We start from the raw sequence: 21,972 nt of genomic DNA, 5'->3' as shown, positions 1-21,972 counted from the left end.
AGGAGCCGATTTCCCAACATTTACTCACAGCTATTCTACAAGTCTACAACCTATACTTATGATACACAGCCTTGTGTAGTGCAGTTTACGAATCTATTTAGGGAGATCGTGTGTTCAAATAATTGAAATGAGATTGATAATTCACAAATCAGCTAATTGCGAAAGTCGTTGGCTTTATTCCGGGCTTTTTTATTTCGTATAAAAATTGTGTTGTTATAAAATTATACCGTTTCACAAATTTAAAACCTTTCTTATCTCACATCTCGCCAACAAATGAATGTAATTGGATAAATTCATCAACAAAGAAGGGAAAATTTTGTTGTCTTTACGTATATCAGATTTTTATAACCTTAATTAAATGGGAGCTTGCCTGCTTGATATCGCGAATTTGAAATCAAATTCACAGAGGAGCTTTTGCGTCTAAAGGGACTCTATCATTTACATGTGCGGTCTGTAACATTTACCCGTGACGTAAACAAACACGTCATTAATAAGCTAGGTACAGTTCTTTTTGATGAGTTGATGACCTGAGGCTTGAGTGAGAACTGAGAAGTCGTCTCTGTGACTGTGATTAATTCGTTATTACAAGATACAGTTAGTCAAAATGGCTGATAACCCAACTAAGGCCGATATTGAATTAATTTTTAAAAGATTACGTGCCATTGCTACTAATAAGGTGAGCTTTGATAATTGTTTTTATTAATTGATTAGGCTAAGTTGAATTTTCACTTCAGTAATTTTCATGGCTTTTTCCTCCTTTCATCATGATGAAGACTGAGGAAATAGGTATGTGCTTATCAGCTTGTGTTAGTTGTGTTATTGTGTATCCATAGGCAGGAAGATATTCATGTGTACTAAAATTAATGCTTACTACCTATTCCAAAATGTGTGACAATATGGCTTGTCAGATCAGGTCCTGATCTTCATCTGCATTGGATAATTTAGACAAATCATCCTGTTCAAGAATCAAGATTGACAAGTCATACTTTTTTACTCAAAGTCAAAAATAGATGTTATCATAAACCACTCATGAACGAGACAATAATGCCCATGGGCCATGAATACATTCACATGAATGACTTCACACATTAAAATGGCCTTTCCTTTTCTTTGAGAAAAATTAAAAAAAGGCATGTATTTTGCCTTGCAATTTCAGAAATTCATCTGAAAAATAATTATTAGTTAAATGCAATTTATTTGAAAATTCTATGTGATATTTCATGTTGGCATAATTTGCCTAGAAACAATTTTCCCAGTCATAATTCATATGATATGACTATTCTCTAATTTCATCAGTGAAAAATGAATAGAATTCTTTTGGTTTTTGAATACAAACAGGCAAATGATAGTTTCTATGTTATTAAAAATAATTCTGATTTCTGACAAATAGTAATTAGTATAGATCTTATTATAAGACGTTATGCTGTAAAAGGCCTAAAGTTTTCTGTTGGACATTAAAATTTTGTAGTGCAGCTGAAAATCTTGCAACGCCTTGCTGAAAAGTTGAGCAGAATCCACCTATGATGAATTTGACAAAATTTAATGATAATCTTGGCAATTTTACCCATTCAAATGGCTCTATATAAATTTTTTATTTAAAAATTAATAGAAAATAGGCTATTTTCTCTAGTAATTTTTTGAAATCACTCAAATCAGCTATGACATGATTGTTTTTATAGGCTATACAATTTTTAGAAAATTCTGCCTAATATTAAAAATTTGCTGCAAAGTTTAATCAACCGCTAGTTTGCACTAGATAGGCTAGCTTCTTGTGAAAATGCTACCCAATCTGGATGATCGGTCAAATTTTTTTTAAACTTTCAGGTGAAAATGATTGTTTCACAGGTACCATAATTTCTGAAAATTACAGTTAAATAATATACGTTTAAAAATTACTTTTTAAAGACAACACTTCCAAAGAATCCAGTGCCTCCAATCTTACAGATGTACAATGAATTTCTTATCTAATTTTCGAAAATTAGAAAAATTTATTTTTCAATTTTTTTAATATATATACATTTTTTTAATATATAAATTTTTTCCAAAATTATTTATTCTGTTAATTGATTTATGCATTGCCTCTGACTTCACACAAGTGTGCAAAATTTCAGATCAATTGGACAGGTAAAAGTGTGTCAAATATCAGTTATAAGATTTGTAGCTGACAAAATTATTTTTTCAATTTTTTTAATGTTGAAAAAAAAAAAATTTTTAATTTTAAAAATCATTTATTTTGACATTTGATTCATGCATTGTCTCCAACTTTAAACAAGTGTGCAAATTTTCAGATCGATAGGATAAGTAGAAGTGTATTAAATTTCGATTACAAGATTTGTAGCAGACAGACAGACAAACAAGAAGTGAAGTTAAAGAGAAGTGTTGTAATAAAATATGACCTTTTTTTCTGAAATTTTACAAAGGGTGAAATTGACTGCAAGCACAGGCACTTTTGGCTAGTTCACAGGTAGCTTTTGCCCAATTTTCCTGCTTGGAATTCCACTTGGACTTGAGTGCCACTGTGCCATTGTGATGAACCATAGACTTTATTCTTGACCTTCCCTAATCTAATGAGTCCAGCAAATAAACTAGTAAGTATCATGTATACCTCTAAAAATAGGAAAGCCCTACATATTTTTTATAGCTCCAAAAATGGCAGGAAAGTTCTAGTTATGGCTTGATTGCAACATGCACAATACCCTGGATACCAGCATTAACCTACATAACATGTCAAAGCAATACAACTAAATCTTGAATTAGATCAGTAAATTTAAATTTAATTGGTTATCAAAAAATTTTCTGTTTATCCCTGTTTTTAGTGCCACAACACTGGAACTGTTGCTTGTGGGCCTCCTTAGAAACAATCAATTTATTTAAGACAAACCAAATATGAACTTTCTAGTGCAATTAAAACAGGTTTGTAGCTGTGAAGTTATGATGTTTCAATCAAACCCTACAAATCATTGTTCTGACAAGTATTTTTAGACTTTTATTGACAGGCTGCAAGTCAGGAAATCCAGTAGCTACTCTAGAAAGATTAGGATTTTTTGGAATTGTCCCACTTCAAATGCACTTTATTGAGCCAATGAGATTGACAGTGAATCATCACACAAAATGATCTCAATGCACAGATGATGGTGCAGAGCTAGAGATCCTGACAGCAACCAAACTCTAGTTTGCACATGGCTCTGCCATACATGCGCAATCATTATCATGTGATGTGCATAGTCACTGGGCCCAAGGATGCGATTGAATTGCCAGCCATCATTCAACTTGCATATGGTTGCTAATACACATACTTTTGTTAAAGACCAGAGAATTAGTTTTATTTATTAGCTTCTTGTTAGTTTTTTCAATAAGTCGTACTAAATTCTTCGTAGGTGTTGGAAGATTGAAAATCAAATTACCGATAGACATTTTTAATATTGAACGACGTTTCGAATGTACAACATTCATTTTCAAGTTAAAGACGCATAGAGTAACAAAATTTGGGTTGACATATGAACAAAATCAAGTAAATTGGATACCATTCAAATAATGCTATGACTTATTGAAAAAACTAACAAGAAGCTAATAAATAAAACTAATTCTCTGGTCTTTAACAAAACTTGCTTAAGAGAAGAAATTCTGCCAGCCTATACTAATAATACACATACATGCATATCCATGTTGATACAATCACTCATCAGCAGCAATCACCACTGCCATTGAATGCATTTTCAGTTATTAATGATCATTTGAACACAAATGCACTGGTGGCTTTCAATGCATGTATTATCACTGAATAGAGTAGTATGTGCTTGGTCATGCGCTGCACAGATATGCGCAGCTGCTGCTGCCTCCATTGCCCTTACATACAATCACTAATACCGGTATGCGTATATGCACAGAGCCACAGACACTTGGTTTGTGGATACAATTGTGCTGCTGGCATTGAATGTAAAAGGGTGTCACTAATACATTAGGTATATGAGCAAAGCCGCCTGTTGCAAGAATGTGTTTTTGTGCAATACCTCTGAGTTGCAGAAATTTTAGATAAATTAATAACTTGCATAATTTTGTACACATGTGTTCAATGGCCTGAGATTGTATACCATTCTCACTGCAAGACAAATATTTCATATAAATGCAGCAGCAATGAGAGCAATATACTTGTGTATTAGATATAGATATTTTGATTTAAAGGGCTTTCAATATTCAATAACCACTAATCTTTGATCACTAATTCATACAAAAAGAAAGTCCTATAGTTAAATGCCAGCTTTTTCATGCACAAAATTAGGGATGGTAAAAAGTGTAGCCTTCTAATGAGAGTATAATACTTTATTTGCCTGTCGCAATCTGCTGAACAACTTGTTCATTTACTAATTTCTTTTTATTTACAGGTTTGCTTTGACTGTCATGCCAAGAACCCCACATGGTCGTCTGTGACATATGGCGTCTTTATATGCTTAGATTGCTCTGCTGTTCACCGAAGCTTAGGGGTTCATCTCACCTTTGTTCGATCCACTCAGTTGGACACTTCTTGGACCTGGAGTCAGTTGCGACACATGCAGCTTGGAGGCAATGCTAATGCTGTGAGTGGTGCATCTATTGGGTTTGTGTGGTTAGTGAATAGAATTATTTCTGTTTATTTATATACATGCTTGATAATTTGTACATGACGGAAGGAACTGCAATAAACATTTTTTAGTTTATGTATTGTTGAAAAAAGAACTGCTCCTGGCAGGAAATTGACAACTATTCAGGAATAAGGATTACACATATTTCATTGCAATAATTTACAGCTTTGCAAGTACCTATTGACATCTTATGTGATTGGATTTTATTATAAAACAGTTTTGATCTGTTATAAAGAAGCAATCTGTTGCAGAGTTTAAATTAGTATTAGTAACTTTTAACCTAGTATTATTAACTTTTATCAGTACTTTGGCATTGAAAATTAAACTATTTGACATTATTCATATGATATTACGGAGCAATTTGAAGAGATTCTATGGGTTTTGTAAAAACCTTTGACTGCTCCATAAGTTTTCTTGTGCCTCATGTTATCAAGTATTGTGCAGAGATCCTTCTTCCGTCAACACAACTGCACAAGCACAGATGCTCAACAAAAGTACACCTCAAGAGCAGCTCAGCTGTACAAGCAGCAGCTTGATCAGCAAGTTATTAAGTACATGAAGACCCATCCCAACACTGTGAGTATGCACCTTAGTGTTTATTGTACTGAAAATTTAAATAACTGTTCATATTTGAAATACCTATCATATAGCAAAATGAGTTTAAATACATGTCCACATTTAAAATATCATATAGCAAAATGAGATTGCTTTTTGAAACATGTTAATGCAGATGCAGGAAAAAATAAAATGTTCTCTTCAATAGCTGTTCACCATCTTCATAAAATTTTTTTCTCTATTTGTTAATATTTATTCATATAATTTTTCATGATGGATTCCAATTTTGTTTTTAAAATTTACACCTGATAATAGTTACGAATTGAATTTGGGAACTCAATGATATTGTGGTGAAAAAATATAAATTTCTAAAATTTCCTTTTGTTCATGTAGTATGTGTATGTTGATGTCCTATGGTAGTTTGTTGTGGCTGGCTCTATTTTATGAATGTTTTTACTGTCAACTATTAAAGCTTTTTTTTTTTTTTGCAACTGCATGTTGTGAATGTCCTAGTGTTCTTGTGCTTAGGATTTTTAACTAGTAGATTTTAATTTTTATAGTCTATGGTAATGCTAATTTCATTTTTGTTTCTCTATGCATATACTTTATTGTTCTCGATGGTATGTAATTATTGAATGTATATCAAATCTAAGTTAACTTGACTGAAACAAAAATAAACTAAAATTTTGTTTACTTTTATGTTGGTTTTGAGGAAAGCAATATATATCATTGATATTCTGAACAGTTTTTGTTGTTTTCAGTAGAGAAAATGAATTAAAATCTTACAGTTTTGTTTACATTAAACTTATTCATTGCATTTGTTGTTTTAGGCTGAGTTGCCAAGCCGTAAGGTAAGACAGCATCAGGCTCTCTGGCACTTTAATTTCAGTTTTTGTTTTGACACTTTGCAAAGAGTGCTAATTCTGCCAGGAATTGAGTGGCTTATATGCCATATTACCCATACCTATATACCTATATCCACTTCTTGTTTTGCAATATATTTATAGCTTCTCCCACACACTTTTTAATAACTCTTATGCCTATTTTGATTGATATTTATTTATATATAACCTAAACTAAAAGCAATTGTATGGGGATTCATTTGCTACTAAATCTTTAGCACTGTTTTATGGTGAATTGCCAACCTATTTTCACGATGCTGTCACTATCCTATGATTATATCTTAGTCATAGGAAAGTGAAAAGCCTAATTGACCTTCTTGAGGATAGTTTCTTTCCCTTAGGATACTACTGTAAAACAGGGTGACTTTGACCATTGTTGGGGTGACTTGGACCATTTTTAGTGCTTACTTTTTTGTGATACAAATAGTCACATAGTAAATTTATGAAAAATATCTCTTTATTGCATATATAGGTTATCTCATGGTACTTCAATAACCCTCAACAAAATTTTCTAATGCATGAAATTTCTGAGTAGGTATAGGGTTTTCTTTTCTTAAATGTCAAAACGGTCTAAGTCACTCTGTTTTATGGTAGTTATCCAATTGGTGTGCAAATTGCAATTAAACCTGCAAATGTGCTGGAATGCAGCAACACAATAATGATTATTTTGTCATAAATATTGGCTGAATCATATACGTATATAACCGAGTGCATCCCTCCCTTGACTAATTTTTTTATAACCAATCATGATTAATTTCATTTTATTTACGTTTCAAATTCACCCTGTGGTTGGTTTTGTTGCATTTAATTTGATTAACGAAATTTTGTGTACAACATAGCTTGTCATATGGCTTGGTTTTGAATGGATTGTGGTTAATGAGGTAGAGACTTGAAAAATTATTTGTGTGCCTTTTTGCCACCCTAAGTGTGCCTCTTGTACTTTTTTCTTTTAGTCTACAATTAGGAAAGTTTTTTTGTGATTTTCTTCCAGTTCATATAAAGCCACCAATGCCCAGACATTCTGTGCTTTTTTATCTTATAATAACAATTGAGTTTAAATTTTTTTGCTGCTGATGGTTCAGTTTTGTTGTAATGACTCCCTTTTCAGAATTTATGAAGATAACGAAATACTGCTGTCTCTTCATAGATCCTACCACTTTGCAAACATTTATTTGGCTAAATGAATTAGTACAATTAACATAATTGGTTACTACAGATGTAGTGCAGCTCTACAACCTTGGAGGATTCAGCCATATTGGGATTCGCTCAGTATTGATGTATTATTCATTACACTTATTAGCTGGCCCATGGGTATTCATCAGAAATTTATTTTCCTCTCAACACATCTCTTTATTCTATGTATATTTATATTCATTTCTCTGTACCGTATATCTTATTTGTATTACTTTTTTATATCTTATTTATATAAATATTTATTTATTTTTTTATATCTTATTTTTTTCTTTAAAGCCCAGTCTAGCTGTGTGTGCTTGTGACATTGAATTGAAATAACGTTAATTAAATGATGTTTCAATAAAATCAACTCGTAGTCTGCATAGTTTCTGCGTCAGTAGCCTGCAGGGTACCTTCTTGTTGACTCGCCAGATATTGGCCATAAAACTCACCCTTGTTTCTCAGTCAGTGTTGTCCACATATCCTACTTAATAAAAATTTTACTAATTTCGCCTTATAACCTCTTATGATGAACCACCCTCTTAATGTCTAATGACGCATCTTGTTGATATCCCACCTCGATATTGACTTTTTTGCTGATGCCAGCTTTTATGGACCCATTCTCTTGATGACCTCCCTCGATATTGACCCACCCTTTTGATGACACGCTCTCTTGATGACCTCCCTTGATATTGACCCTCCCTTTTGATGACACGCTCTCTTGATGACCTCCCTTGATATTGACCCACCCTTTTGATGACACGCTCTCTTGATGACCTCCCTTGATATTGACCCTCCCTTTTGAAGACACACTCTCTTGATGACCTCCCTTGATATTGACCCACCCTTTTGATGACACACTCTCTTGATGACCTCCCTTGATATTGACCCACCCTTTTGATGACTCACTCTCTTGATGACCTCCCTTGATATTGACCCACCCTCTTGATGACACACTCTCTTGATGACCTCCCTTCACATTGACCCACCCTTGATGACCCACTAAAGCATTTATGCCGTGTGCCGTCCTGCAGCCCATGATAGAAGGCGACCACTCGACGGCCGCGGCGGCAGATGCCGAGGCTCGCAAGAAGGAGACGGACTTCTTCGAGCAGAACCACGAGGACACGCGGGCCTTTGCTGCCGCCACCTCTCTGGCTGCCACCATCCCTGTGAGTCGTGCTGCCTCATAAACATGACGCCTCACTAAAACGTATTTTATGCTGCCTCACATACACTCACACGTCCTTACAATCACGCCTCTTGTGGTGCTTCACTTACAACTACGCCTCCTCACAACCACGCCTCATGGTCTGCCTCACAACCACATCTATGCACGTCTCTCACAACCATTAACACATCATAACGGCATATTATCTCTGTACTTTAATTCCTGACTTGAGTCAACTATTGCAACTTGTAACAGCAGCTCAACCTAGCATGGCTCGGTGTAAATATTATTTTATTTATATTTGCGAAGCCCGTTCTTCCTTATCCTGTTTTCTCCAACAATATTGTTCCTGAACCCATTTTCCCCATTTATCATGTCTCGTGTAGTCCCATTTTGCCCTAAACTGGCTTCTAATTGTAAATGGAGTTGATATTTAATAATGAAATACTCGTTCTACTCCAAATTTAGCATGGAACTCTAATTTGAATCCCATTTGATAATTGAAGCTAACTTTTAAGCTACCGCAAATAACTTTAATCATTCTCTTATTTTTCATTTCCTTATGATTCCACCACCCAGTGTAAAACGCGCCTTGTCTAAGCAATATCAGGAGATCGTAGTTACTTATAGTAGTTATTTACATATTTTTAGTACATATTCTGTATTTACGTAGATATTATATATAAAGTAGTAGATACTTGTATGTTATCGCTTGGCACTGAAGTAATTTTAATGTGGCAGACATAAACGAAATCTATTTTCACATGTGTGAAAAGTTATTTTCACACATTAATTGAAAAGCTCACTTTTCAACCAATGCCAATTGCAAATAGTCTTGCCATGCAACTCACACTTCAACCTGCTTATGAAAACTTTACATTATTTGGCTTCAAATCTACACTAATATCTCAATCTAAGTGTTAATAATACCCAATGAATAACTTTATTTATGTCAATTATACACAGGGCCATAATATCATATGTAGCCAAGAGTTAGTAATTCCTCAGACCAGCTGCATGAAGGCTTTCAAAGCTAAACCACCAATCCTAGAAGATAAATTTGCCGCTACATGTACTTAGGCTGCTACAATTTATGACCAGAGAGTGCATTTGAATTTTCAATGAGTTGAACAATTCTTAGATGACGTTGGTAGATCAAAAGGCAGATTTTGCAAATAATAATATATTAACGACGTTTCGAATGTAACAACATTCATTTTCAAGTTACAGGAAGCATTGAATACAGAAATTTTGATGGAAATAAGTACATGATACAAGTAAATAGGATACAACACGAAAATTTGGAACCATGAAAATAATTTCAAAACAATCTCAAAGCTTAAAAAATCAGGTAGTTATGAGATGGATAGATGGAGTCCAATCCGCAGAAAAGGGCTTCAGCTATCGTCGGTCGGATTATGTCGGGCCACCGCAAGATGACGATGCTGGTGGGTTCCTCTAGCGCAGTGCAAGTGACAGTCTCGTTGAGATTGACGTTGTCGAGAGTGTCACGGGGCCAATTGATTTCATTGCGGATCTTGAGATGAAGTTGCTTGATTGTGATGCTTTGAGACCTGGTCTGGTTGCGAGCTTGTCTCAGGTGGCAGGATAAAGAAGCAAAATTTGAAGCAAAATTTATTGATTACACCAGATTCTTGAAGAACTCCCGCTCGTTTGAAGTGACCGTTGCTGCGTATTGTTCGGGGTTTGACGTTGTTGTCAAGGTTGTCATGGAGCCAGTTGAGTTGATTGCGGATCTCGAGAAGTTGCTCAATTGTAATTCTCTGAGACCTGGTCTGATTGCGAGCTTGTCTCAGGTGGCAGGATAAACGGCTGCTCAATGTCGTAGTTGTTACTCCAATTACTCCGATGCAGTCAAAATAATGAAGAAGTCTACAACCTTCTTTGAAGTGACCGTTGCTGCGTATAGTTCGGGTTTTGACGTTGTTGTCAAGGAGGTCACGGAGCCAGTTTAATTCATTGCGGATCGTGAGATGAAGTTGCTCGATTGTAATGCTCGGAGACCTGGTTTTATTGCGAGCTTGTCTCAGGTGGCAGGATAGACGGCTGCTCAATGTCGCAGTTGTTACTCCAATTACTCCGATGCAGTCAAAATAATGAAGAAGTCTACAACCTTCTTTGAAACAAAATTTATTGATTACACCAGATTCTTGAAGAACTCCCGCTCGTTTGAAGTGACCGTTGCTGCGTATAGTTCGGGTTTTGACGTTGTTGTCAAGGTTGTCACGGAGCCAGTTTAATTCATTGCGGATCGTGAGATGAAGTTGCTCGATTGTAATACTCGGAGACCTGGTTTTATTGCGAGCTTGTCTCAGGTGGCAGGATAAACGGCTGCTCAATGTCGCAGTGGTTACTCCAAGTACTCCAATGCAGTCAAAATAATGAAGAAGTCTACAACCTTCTTTGAAGTGACCGTTGCTGCGTATTGCCACCTGAGACAAGCTCGCAACCAGACCAGGTCTCAAAGCATCACAATCAAGCAACTTCATCTCAAGATCCGCGATGAAATCAATTGGCCCCGTGACACTCTCGACAACGTCAATCTCAACGAGACTGTCACTTGCACTGCGCTAGAGGAACCCACCAGCATCGTCATCTTGCGGTGGCCCGACATAATCCGACCGACGATAGCTGAAGCTCTTTTCTGCAGATTGGACTCCATCTATCCATCTCATAACTACCTGATTTTTTAAGCTTTGAGATTGTTTTGAAGTTATTTTCATGGTTCCAAATTTTCGTGTTGTATCCTATTTACTTGTATCATGTACTTATTTCCATCAAAATTTCTGTATTCAATGCTTCCTGTAACTTGAAAATGAATGTTGTTACATTCGAAACGTCGTTAATATATTATTATTTGCAAAATCTGCCTTTTGATCTACCAACGTCATCTAAGAATTGTTCAACTCCTTGAAAATTCAAATGCACTCTCTGGTCATAAATTGTACGCATATAATCAAGAAATTTCTGCCATCTTATAATAATTTAGGCTGCTACGTGCACTTAGGCCGCTACGTGTACTTAGGCTTCTAAGAGTACTTAGGCTGCTGCGGGTACTTAGGCTGCTACGTGCACTTGGCCGCTACGCGCACTTAGGCCGCTACGTGTACTTAGGCTGCTACGTGCACTTTGGCTGCTACGTGCACTTAGGCTGCTACGTGCACTTAGGCTGCTACAACTACTTAGGCTGCTACGTATGCTTAGTATGGCCCCTGATTGCTAAAAAATCAGCAATCCATGGGCCATACTTTCAAAACTCGCTAAGTGAACGTAAGTACTTACGCTCTATTTTCTTGTCTATGATTGGTGGATTTTGCTTGAAAGGCCGTCAATGATTGGCGAATGAACTCACGATCTCTTAACTTTTTTGAAAGTATAGGCCCAAATCATAATTTATTGCATTAATTCATGTATGCCCTCGTGCTGGAGCTGAAGTTATACCTGCTGTGGGCAGAAGCCCCTCGAGAGCAGTGAGCCCTTGGGCCCGGGACCGAACGTGTCCGTCCTTACCCAGACCCCGGCCACCCAACCGCAGCCTGTCCGCTCATCCATCGGCACCCGCAAGCCTGCCAACAAGGTTAGGAACTTATCTTGTTGTTATCTTATCTTTATCAATAGCTTGCTGTTAACTTACCTTATGTTATCTTATCTTTATCAATAGCTTGCTGTTAACTTATCTTATGTTATCTTATCTTTATCATTAGCTTGTTGTTAACTTATCTTATCTTATATTTATTATTAGCTTGTTTATCATTAGCTTGTTTATCATTATCTTATCTTTATCATTAGCTTGTTGTTAACTTATCTTATCTTATATTTATCATTAGCTTGTTTATCATTAGCTTGTTTATCATTAGCTTCTTTATCATTAGCTTGTTTTTCATTAATGTTTGATTGCAGACTACGTGTCAAGCTTCAGGGAGTCAAGAAAGTAAACAGTCAGGAAAAGTCAAGAAAGTAAACATTGTTGGAAATTCGGGCATTGAACTGGTCCAACAATTTGTGTTATGCATTCGTGACAGTTGATATATTTACTACATAGTCTTAGCATTACTACATTACTATTAACTTGCTACATAGTCTTAGCACTAATACATTATTATTTACTTACTACATAGTCTTTATTTCATTTCGCAGGATTAGTAATTCTTTGTTTTTATTTATAATGATTATTTACCTTTCAAAGTAAATTCTATGCAAGGTATATTTCTTACGATAATATTATGCTAAGATTGTTAATACATACTGCGTTAAATCATATTACGCAAAAATGTATTACTTGTAGAAATACATGTGCTCAGATAAAAGTAATAAAATAATAATAGTTACTGTGTATTGCGCATAGATATAATAATATGAAATAAATACATTATTTTGGTCGGCAGTTGGGTGCTAAGAAGATGGGTGCACAGCGCGTGAAGACGGACTTTTCAGCCATTGAAGCTGAAGCTGAGAGAAGCAGTCAACTGCAGCAACAGCAGCAGCAACCCGCGCCTGTATCAGAACAACAGCAAAAGGAAGCTGTAAGCCATAAACAATGCACAGAAGTATAATTTATTATTCGATATTTGGTTTCCTGAAAGAGGGTACCTCGAGAAATAGAATGTGACTCAAATTCTGGTTTTTCATTAAAATTCTGGGTTTCATTCATTTATTATTCGAGCATCCTCTATCACTATGGGGATTTTTTCTTAAAAAGGAGTGTAAAAAATATTGTATTTTTCGGAATGTGACTCGAATTCTAATTTTTTTATTAAAACTCTTGTTTTCATTCATTTATTATTCGAGCATCCTGTATTAGTATGGGGATGTTTTTCTTTGAAAAAATATAAATTGTAAAAAATATTGTATTTTCTCAGAATATGACTCGAATTCTAGTTTTTTATTGAAACTCTTGTTTTCATTCATTTATTATTCGAGCATCCTGTACCGTATCACTATGTGGACTTTTTTTTCTTAGAAAAAAATAAACAGTCTAAAAAATATTGTATTTCATCGGAATGTGACTCGAAATCTTTTTTTTAATTAAAATTCTGGTTTTCATTCATTTATTATTCGAGCATCCTGTATCACTATAGGGATTTTTTGCTTTGAACAAATAAGTGGAAAGTGTAAAAACTATTGTATTTTCTCGGAATTTGACACTAATTCTGATTCTTCATTCGAAAATTCTGTATCACTATAGAGATTTTTTTTCTGTTTATGTCTAACAATATTGTATTTTGCATACAGCTGACAAGCCTGCAGTCAGCGTACGAGTCGCTGGGGCTGGCCACGCAGCGCGAGGAAGATCGCATCAAGAAACAAGACCCTAGGAAGGCGGAGCAGGCGACACGGCTCGGCATGGGGCTCGGTGCTCGCACGTCAGTCTACTAACTGACTCAGTACACTTACTGACACAGTGTACTTAAGTTCACTTACTGACTCAGTGTACTACTTAAGTTCACTTACTGACTCAGTGTACTTAAGTTCATTTACTGACTCAGTGTACTTAAGTTCACTTACTGACTCAGTGTTACCTCGTCCCCCACAGGGACGTGTCCCACTAGTGTCTCACGACCTGGTCCCCCACTGGGACGTGTCCCACTAGTGTCTCACGACCTCGTCCCCCACTGGGACGTGTCCCACTAGTGTCTCACGACCTCGTCCCCCACAGGGACGTGTCCCACTAGTGTTTCACTACCTCGTCCCCCACAGGGACGTGTCCCATAGCGTGTTCGGGGAGATGAAGAGCATTGTACAGGAGCCCGTGGGGGGCGCCAGGCACCCCCGACCCTCGACGCCGCCCCTGCACCAGAACTACGAGGACGACTACGACACCGTCATCAGGTTCAACTCCGGCATCCCCAAGTGAGCGTCTGCGGGTCTGGCAAGTCCGTTGAGTGGGTGGTGGTCCACAGGGACCTTCTGAGTTGGTGGAGGTCTGCTGGGGCCTTATGTGTATGCAAAGGTCTGCTGGGGTCTTCTGAGTGGGTATGGGTCTTCTGGGCCTGGGGCCTGGCCTGCTTGTGTCGCGTATTTTGAATTTCAAAGCGCGGAACACAGAAGTCGTGCAATGTCACTTTTCTTTCAAGCAGTGTCATGGCGAATACTTCTAGCAATGACAGTTCATTTAAAGTGAAATTATGCTGTGAACGATGAATATCGATCGTTCACTAATATTCATTATTCTATTGATGCTATCATTTGTTCTCATATGCCTTTTTGTTCATTCTGGCGAAATTATTTTATTACGTCTGGCGAAGCTGTGCTTGTAACATTTAAGTCAGACCTGTAGCAGTGGGAACCACGTAGGACGAGGTCAGGTCTGAGCGGCTGTGGGTCGAGGTAGCCAGTCGCGTCCCGCCAGCCCTACAGTGAGGTTCTAGCCTGAACTCACCTCGCTCCGTTGCTCCACTAGCGATCTTGTGCGCTAGTTACTGTGGCTGTGCTATAAATGTTTCGGCTAGCAGCGTTATGTCTCGTGCCTGCTGTACTATTTTATTCAACGTGTTGCTTTTAAGTTTTCTTTACTGGAATAAAAGGCAAGTTTTACCGTGTTAACCGAAGTTTTACTGAACGGAATCCTGGTGCAATAGAGTGCAATTGAACATTTTACAAGATAGTTGCCGGCGTTTGGCCGTGGAGCTCCGATCATCCTGATAAGATTAAAGGTAGCGGCACACGTCCGGTGACAATGCAATGGCAACAAAAATGAAAGTCACAGTTAATGTGCTCTGTATCTTATGTAATATTTTTAAAACAAGACTGCAGCAAATTATGTTATCAGTGCAGACAAGTTCAATCGAGATTTATTTTGTAGGTACAAAGACAGCCCCTTTGAAGACCGCAGTTATGGCGGCCGCCAGACATCCGGCATCGAAGACCTGCTGTCCTCTAAACCAGGCGAGTTTAGTTCCAGCACCTATACTTTCAAAAAAAGTTAAGAGATCGTAAGTTCATCCGCCGATCATTGACGGCCTTTCAAGCCAAATCCACCAATCATAGACAAGAAAATTGAGCGCAAGTACGTACTTACGTTCACTTCGCGAGTTTTGAAAGTATGGCCCCAGGTCTTTTTTTACATATCTTTGCACTAATGGATTTGTTTTAACATAGTCTTTTCACCATGGGGGTTGTTTATATCGTCTTTGCTGTATTAGATTAGTTTTAAACGTCCGTGCAGTGCAGGATTTTCTGCAGTTTTCCAAGCAATTGACTTGGTAACAGTTAGTCTATGCTTCATTCTTGTACTATTTTTCTCAGTTCTCATGATCCAATTGTGAAGATAGTCGTCCTACCCAACAGTATTCATAGTAAAAATTCTAATGAAAATAAGATGTATTGTTTATTTGTTAGCTAAGAAAAGAAGTCACGATTCAAAGAAACGAGTACCTTCATTAGGCTGTAGATGAGCCATAACCGGCCGTTGAAAAATGTTTTAAATACTCCATATTAGTCAGTTGGACCAAGGTTATAATGTTAATTATTTTTTACAGTAAAGAACGAAAAAGATTCGGCCAGCGATAAGTGGTTTGACGGGTTTGAGGTGCTGGACAATGAAACTGCCAAGAACGGACAATCTGCCAAAAATGGTTCTGTCAAGAATGGCCAATCTGCCAAGAACGGCTCAGCCAAAGGTGACAGTGCTGGAATTTTGGACACTCATTGAGATGTGAAGTGTATTTTTATTATTACTTAATTCACTCTGATGAACTTTTACGTTTTTAATTAAATATTTGGTTCATATCAAACGTGTTAGAAGAAACATTTTTGTTCACCCTGTTTACTTTGACGGTCACCCTGTTTGCTCTGACGTTCACCCTGTTTACTTTGACATTCACCCTGTTTAATTTGACGTTCACCCTGTTTGCTCTGACGTTCACCCTGTTTGCTCTGACGTTCACCCTGTTTACTTTGACGTTCACCCTGTTTGCTCTGACGTTCACCCTGTTTGCTTTGACGTTCACTCTGTTTGCTTGACGGTCACCCTGTTTATGTTGAAATTCACCCTGTTTACTTTGAAGTTCACCCTGTTTACTTTGACGTTCACCCTGTTTACTTTGAAGTTCACCCTGTTTACTTTGAAGTTCACCCTGTTTACTTTGACGTTCACTCTGTTTACTTTGACGTTCACCCTGTTTACTTTGACGTTCACCCTGTTTACTTTGACGTTCACCCTGTTTACTTTGACGTTTACCCTATTTACTTTGACGTTTACCCTATTTACTTTGACGTTCACCCTGTTTGCTTTGACGTTCATCCTGTTTGCTTTCACGTTCACCCTGTTTACTTTCACATTCACCCTGTTTACTTCAACGTTCACCCTGTTTACTTTCACGTTCACCCTGTTTACTTTCACGTTCACCCTGTTTACTTTCACGTTCACCCTGTTTACTTTCACGTTCACCCTACTTTGACGTTCACCCTGTTTGCTTTGACGTTCATCCTGTTTGCTTTCACGTTCACCCTGTTTACTTTCACGTTCACCCTGTTTACTTTCACGTTCACCCTGTTTACTTTCACGTTCACCCTGTTTACTTTCACGTTCACCCTGTATTACGTTCTCCTTGTATTGCCATTTGCGTTATATTGCCATTTACCCTGTATTGCCGTTTACCCTGTATTGCCGTTTACCCTGTATTGCCGTTTACCCTGTATTGCCGTTTACCCTGTATTGCCATTTACCCTGTATTACGTTCTTCCTGTATACTTTGTATAATCTATGTGCAGTGTCGGTGTCAGCCAACTACAAGTACACGCCGGCTGACGACACAGCAGCACAGCAGAAGTTCGGCAACGCCAAGTCTATCAGCTCTGAAATGTTCTTCCAGGTTTGATTGGAAATATGTCGACCTTTAATTTATATATCAGATTATAAGTATATTAGTCTTCTAATTATTTTAATTATCAAAGTAACACAATTGGCTCTCAAATTTGGCATTGTTTGATTTTCATCATCAAGATTACGATACTTGAGGTGAGTTTGTACCAACATCGTATGAACATCACTAGCATCACTAGTTATAGATGGTGAGTTGTTACATCATGTGTAGCAGCATCGTATAATATTGCCATATTATAATATTATATTACTATATTGTAATATTATATTAATATATTATAAAATTACTACTATATTATAACATATTAATATATATATTATAACATATTGCTATATTATTATATTCCGTTATTGTAGGACCGGCCTGACGTGAACGCTCCCATGCACTCGAGCTTGACGAGGTTCCAGGGCAGCAACAGCATCTCCTCTGCCGACCTCTTCCCTGACCAGCACGTCCAACGCTCTTCTACAATTAATGTCAGAATCTTATCTTTCTTATCTTCTTAGATTTATTATTTTGTTCCTCTACAATTAATGTCAGAATCTTACTTTTATATCTTCTAAATCTTCTTAGATTTATTATTACGCTTCTCTACAATTAATATCAGAATCTTACCTTTTTATCATCTTAAATTTATTATTTCGTTCCTCTTCCATTGATTTCAGAATCTTTCTGTTGTGTTCTCATTGATTAATTGTGTCTGTTCTCTTATATTGATTATTTACCTGCCTTCCTGAACAGCCAGTCATTAGCCCTTAGCTTGGGACGTTAGAACGAAATAAATCAATGTGATCTTCTAATATAATCTGAACACGTTTTTAGTTTCGTAATGAATTTCTGGTTCATTTTGCAAATTATTTTTCTCTGTCAAGTTTTCTATTTAAAGTTACTGGAAGTTCCCTGAATCAGTTTGCTTGTTCTTGTGTTTAGTAATTATTTAGTAATTAGTTAGTAATTAGTAACTGTGTTTATTAATTTTGTTATGGTTAGCAGCAGCGTAAAACTGTTGTCATCGTCACAGGCTCCTGATCTCGACGACGTGCGGGAGTCTGTGCGTCACGGCGTGACGAAGGTGGCAGGTCGTCTCAGCAACATGGCCAACAACGTCATGGCCTCCCTGCAGGTACTAGAGTGACATTCGTCAGCCACGTCATGGCCTCCCTGCAGGTACTAGAGTGACACTCGTCAGCCACGTCATGGCCTCCCTGCTGGTACTAGAGTGACATTCGTCAGCCACGTCATGGCCTCCCTGCAGGTACTAGAGTGACACTCGTCAGCCAGGTCATGGCCTCCCTGCAGGTACTAGAGTGACATTCGTCAGACACGTCATGGCCTCCCTGCAGGTACTAGAGTGACACTCGTCAGCCACGTCATGGCCTCCCTGCAGGTACTAGAGTGATCCTCATCAGCCACGTCATGGCCTCCCTGCAGGTACTAGAGTGATCCTCGTCAGGCACGTCATGGCCTCCCTGCAGGTACTAGAGTGATCCTCGTCAGCAGTCGCTGCAATGCTGTTGTCGGTGATGTGTTATGAGATAAGGCAAAAAATATCATGTATTGGATGATAATATATTTAATGTAATGTTAATGTTAATCCTGTTATTCCTTAATACCGTTATATTCTTCATATTAACACTGCTGCTCCTATTGTTCATCCTGACATTGCCACCGATGCTCCTGCTTCTTGTGGTCCCAGTCTCGATGTTACTTTGCTGCCTTTGAGCCGGCGGCAAAACCCAATAGCTGCTTAATGAGCTGTCTTCTTAAAGGAATGGTGTGGGGTATGAAAGGTGCAAGAAATTCTTGTTCATTTTAATTAGATATAATTCAATCTAAATATCTTCTTTACCTATGATTCCTCGAAATGATTGGTCTGGCGCTTTTTTCAAGTCATCGCGGTTTTTTTCTGCGGGGAATAATGCATACAGTGAGAAGTGGCCTGAATTTGATATGTTTATGTCGTGCAATTTATCTACTTTGTGCTCTGTTCTTCAGGTATCCCTCTTTTGTCCTGCTGTTCTCCACTTCTCCATTTTTTGTTCCTGCTGTTCTTCACCTCTCCCTTCTTTGTTCCTACTGTTCTCGACCTCTCCCTTCTTTGTTCCTACTGTTCTCGACCTCTCCCTTTCTTTGTTTCTGCTGTTCTCCACCTCTCCCTTTTTTTTGTTTCTGCTGTTCTCCACCTCTCCTTTTTTTTCTGCTGTTCTCCGCCTCTCCCTATTTTTGTTCCTGCTGTTCTCCGCCTCTCCCTTCTTTGTTCCTACTGTTCTCGACCTCTCCCTTTCTTTGTTTCTGCTGTTCTCCACCTCTCCCTTTTTTTTGTTTCTGCTGTTCTCCACCTCTCCTTTTTTTTCTGCTGTTCTCCGCCTCTCCATTTTTGTTCCTGCTGTTCTCCGCCTCTCCCTTTTTTTGTTCCTGCTGTTCTCTACCTCTCCCTTTTTTTTGTTTCTGCTGTTCTCCACCTCTCCCTTTTTTTGTTTCTGCTGTTCACTGCCTCTCTCTTTTTTGTTCCTGCTGTTCTCCACCTCTCCCCTTCTTTGTTAAGAATAGAGATAATATGAGAACAAAAGGGTGAGACCCGTTTATGACTTGCTACTGGAACGCCAAGATAATTGTTCATTGCTAAACTTATGTAAAACTTGGAATCAATCTAGGGCCTGCGCGCAGATTTGAATCAGGAGTAATTTCTCTCATTGTTTCTAACAAAGATTGCCTTTTGTGCTAAATGATTTTCCATGCGGTGAGCTCGCATCAGTTGTGCCAATCTTAAATTTTTCAGGACCGATATACGTGAGCTGCTGCAGCAGCGGTGGTCTGGGGAGCCAGCGCCGGGGACGAGTGTCCAAAAACGCAGAGGGGGCAAGCGCACTCCAAACCCCGGGGGTTCGTGCCCCCCGATGCCAAGGGCAGCGCCCCAAAAGCCGAGGCTAACGCGTCCCCTCCCCCAAATTCCGGATCTTCCCTCTTGATGAATTACGACCCTGAGATATGGTCCCCTTAGAGGACGTTTTTAATCTAGCTTTTGTATTCATTTTGTGAGCTTGAAGTTGTCTGCGCTTTTCACTTGAAATTAAGTATTCCAACCGCGCTACGTAGAAGTGAGTCATATTTTCCCTTTGCCATTCCCATAACTTTTTCATTTGTTAATAACACACTATAATGTTTTACACTCATTAGGTATTAATATCACACTTAATTAGCATATAAAAAGGGAGAAAAAACACGAACGGAACTTGATTCCTTATAGAAGATAAGCTGAATGGTTAGATCAGGATCATTCTTTTTACTTGTCCTCAGCAGGTCACTCGTGTTTTTGCTTTAGTTAACGAGCTCATCATTGATTACTTCCGTTTAATTTTCCATTGCTATTCCATTGTGGTACGATAGCTGGAAGTGAGAATTAAAAAATAGCTAGAGCCTCTTGAAGCAATCTTGTGTTGCCATGTTCAACGCTTTCATTCGATCTTTACATTCTAAAAATTTCCTGTTAGTTATACACGAATAACTTGAATAGGCTAATGTAACTCTATGTTTCAATAGTTATTTGGACACTCCAGTGTTGAAGTGCACTCTACATTTGAACCTAAACCGCTTCAATGCTCGTAACTCTGTTTCAACGACCGCTGTTGATATCTTAACCCGTCGTGCACGTATCTTACAGATCTTCAATGAAATATCCTTCATTATTTTAAACAATTAAAGCTTTGGGGAGGGGCAGGATTCCTAAGTGAGCCAACTGCGTTGCATTGCACGTGAACCTTATGCATATAGTGTTCAAGTTTCACGTGATTGGCTTTATATTAGTCTTATTAAATTTTAAGCGAAGAAGTGCAAGTTTTTTTTTTCTAAATTTCAAGTGTTTTGATAATTAACTTTCGTGTATTCATCATACTCCAAACAAGTGTCGACTTTTAAACGACGTTTGAAAATAAATGTAAGGACTCCCTTATTGGAGTTGTTTAGACCTACATATACGCAGCTCTCAGGCCGCACTCTATAGGTCTTAGTTCAATAGTAATCTTTCTCTCTGCTCCTAACTTTCTTATGTACATTTTTCTGTACCGCATGGAAATTTCTCTGTATTTGGATTACGAGATTACAAAGTTCCCTGAGGTCCCAGATATCAAGTACTATAACATGAACGTCGTTCATGTTAGCCTCTGTGGCCATTTTGTGGCAATAATAAAATCCTGGCCAAATTTGACAACATTTGTGCTGTGTGAGCACATGTGTTTGTGCAGTAGATTTGCTTGTGATAGTTTTGATTGTAATTTTAACACGCCAACGGATAAATCTTTTGAATTGTATTTTTTGATGCGTTATTGAATCATATGAGTTTTGTGCATAGAAAGCCAAACTCTTAAGCCTTCACCGAACTCTCAATTCTTGCATTCTTCATTCTCAGGGCACAGCTAACGGCTCCTCTAGTATTTTCGTAATTTATCATAATTCATTCTATAGTATTTTTGTTGTATATTTTTCGCCATTATTTATCGTTTTCTTGTTTATTGTATTGCCAGCTCCATATTTTATGTTGATATTTCAGTCGAGTAAGAGAAGTTGTGAAAATCTATTACTGTGTAGAGCGCTTCTATCACTGTGTAGAGCTCTCCTATCACTGTGTAGAGCTCTCCTATCACTGTGTGGAATCTACCGCCCAGCCCCTGCGCCTAAAATGGATCAGGCTATAAGCCTTGAAGACGGAA

At 37.8% G+C, this 21,972-nt stretch overlaps 1 protein-coding gene across 2 annotated transcripts; it reads left to right on the top strand.

Annotated features, from left to right (window-relative positions):
* The first annotated feature begins 476 nt into the window (after positions 1 to 476).
* On the top strand, positions 477 to 21,506 carry LOC108667021 (ADP-ribosylation factor GTPase-activating protein 2). Of its 2 annotated transcripts, XM_018154002.2 has the most exons (15): positions 477 to 676; positions 4,383 to 4,574; positions 5,064 to 5,195; positions 6,005 to 6,025; positions 8,284 to 8,421; positions 11,896 to 12,018; positions 12,827 to 12,964; positions 13,674 to 13,804; positions 14,139 to 14,291; positions 15,244 to 15,326; positions 15,920 to 16,060; positions 17,154 to 17,254; positions 17,623 to 17,742; positions 18,288 to 18,389; positions 20,046 to 21,506. In XM_018154002.2, exons 1-15 carry the CDS (start codon positions 605 to 607, stop codon positions 20,058 to 20,060), a joined length of 1,662 nt encoding a protein of 553 aa, XP_018009491.1. In that variant the 5' UTR covers positions 477 to 604; the 3' UTR covers positions 20,061 to 21,506. The 2 variants fall into 2 exon arrangements, with proteins under 2 accessions (XP_018009491.1, XP_018009492.1); XM_018154003.2 differs by lacking the exon at positions 6,005 to 6,025.
* Positions 21,507 to 21,972: the final 466 nt, after the last annotated feature.

The sequence above is a fragment of the Hyalella azteca genome, unplaced genomic scaffold (assembly GCF_000764305.2).
Source record: "Hyalella azteca isolate HAZT.00-mixed unplaced genomic scaffold, Hazt_2.0.2 contig7095, whole genome shotgun sequence".
In the NCBI taxonomy this organism is placed as follows: Eukaryota; Metazoa; Arthropoda; class Malacostraca; order Amphipoda; family Hyalellidae; genus Hyalella; species Hyalella azteca.
The sequence above is the reverse complement of the archived record's forward strand: the minus strand, read 5'-3'. Positions and strand labels throughout refer to the sequence as shown.

Excerpts from the sequence above, each read along its gene's own strand:
- LOC108667021 (XM_018154002.2), top strand. The coding sequence starts at position 605 with ATGGCTGATAACCCAACTAAGGCCGATATTGAATTAATTTTTAAAAGA. Across the intron at positions 12,965-13,673 it reads AACAACAGCAAAAGGAAGCT|CTGACAAGCCTGCAGTCAGC; the intron begins GTAAGCCATAAA and ends TTTTGCATACAG. Across the intron at positions 14,292-15,243 it reads TTCAACTCCGGCATCCCCAA|GTACAAAGACAGCCCCTTTG; the intron begins GTGAGCGTCTGC and ends TTTATTTTGTAG.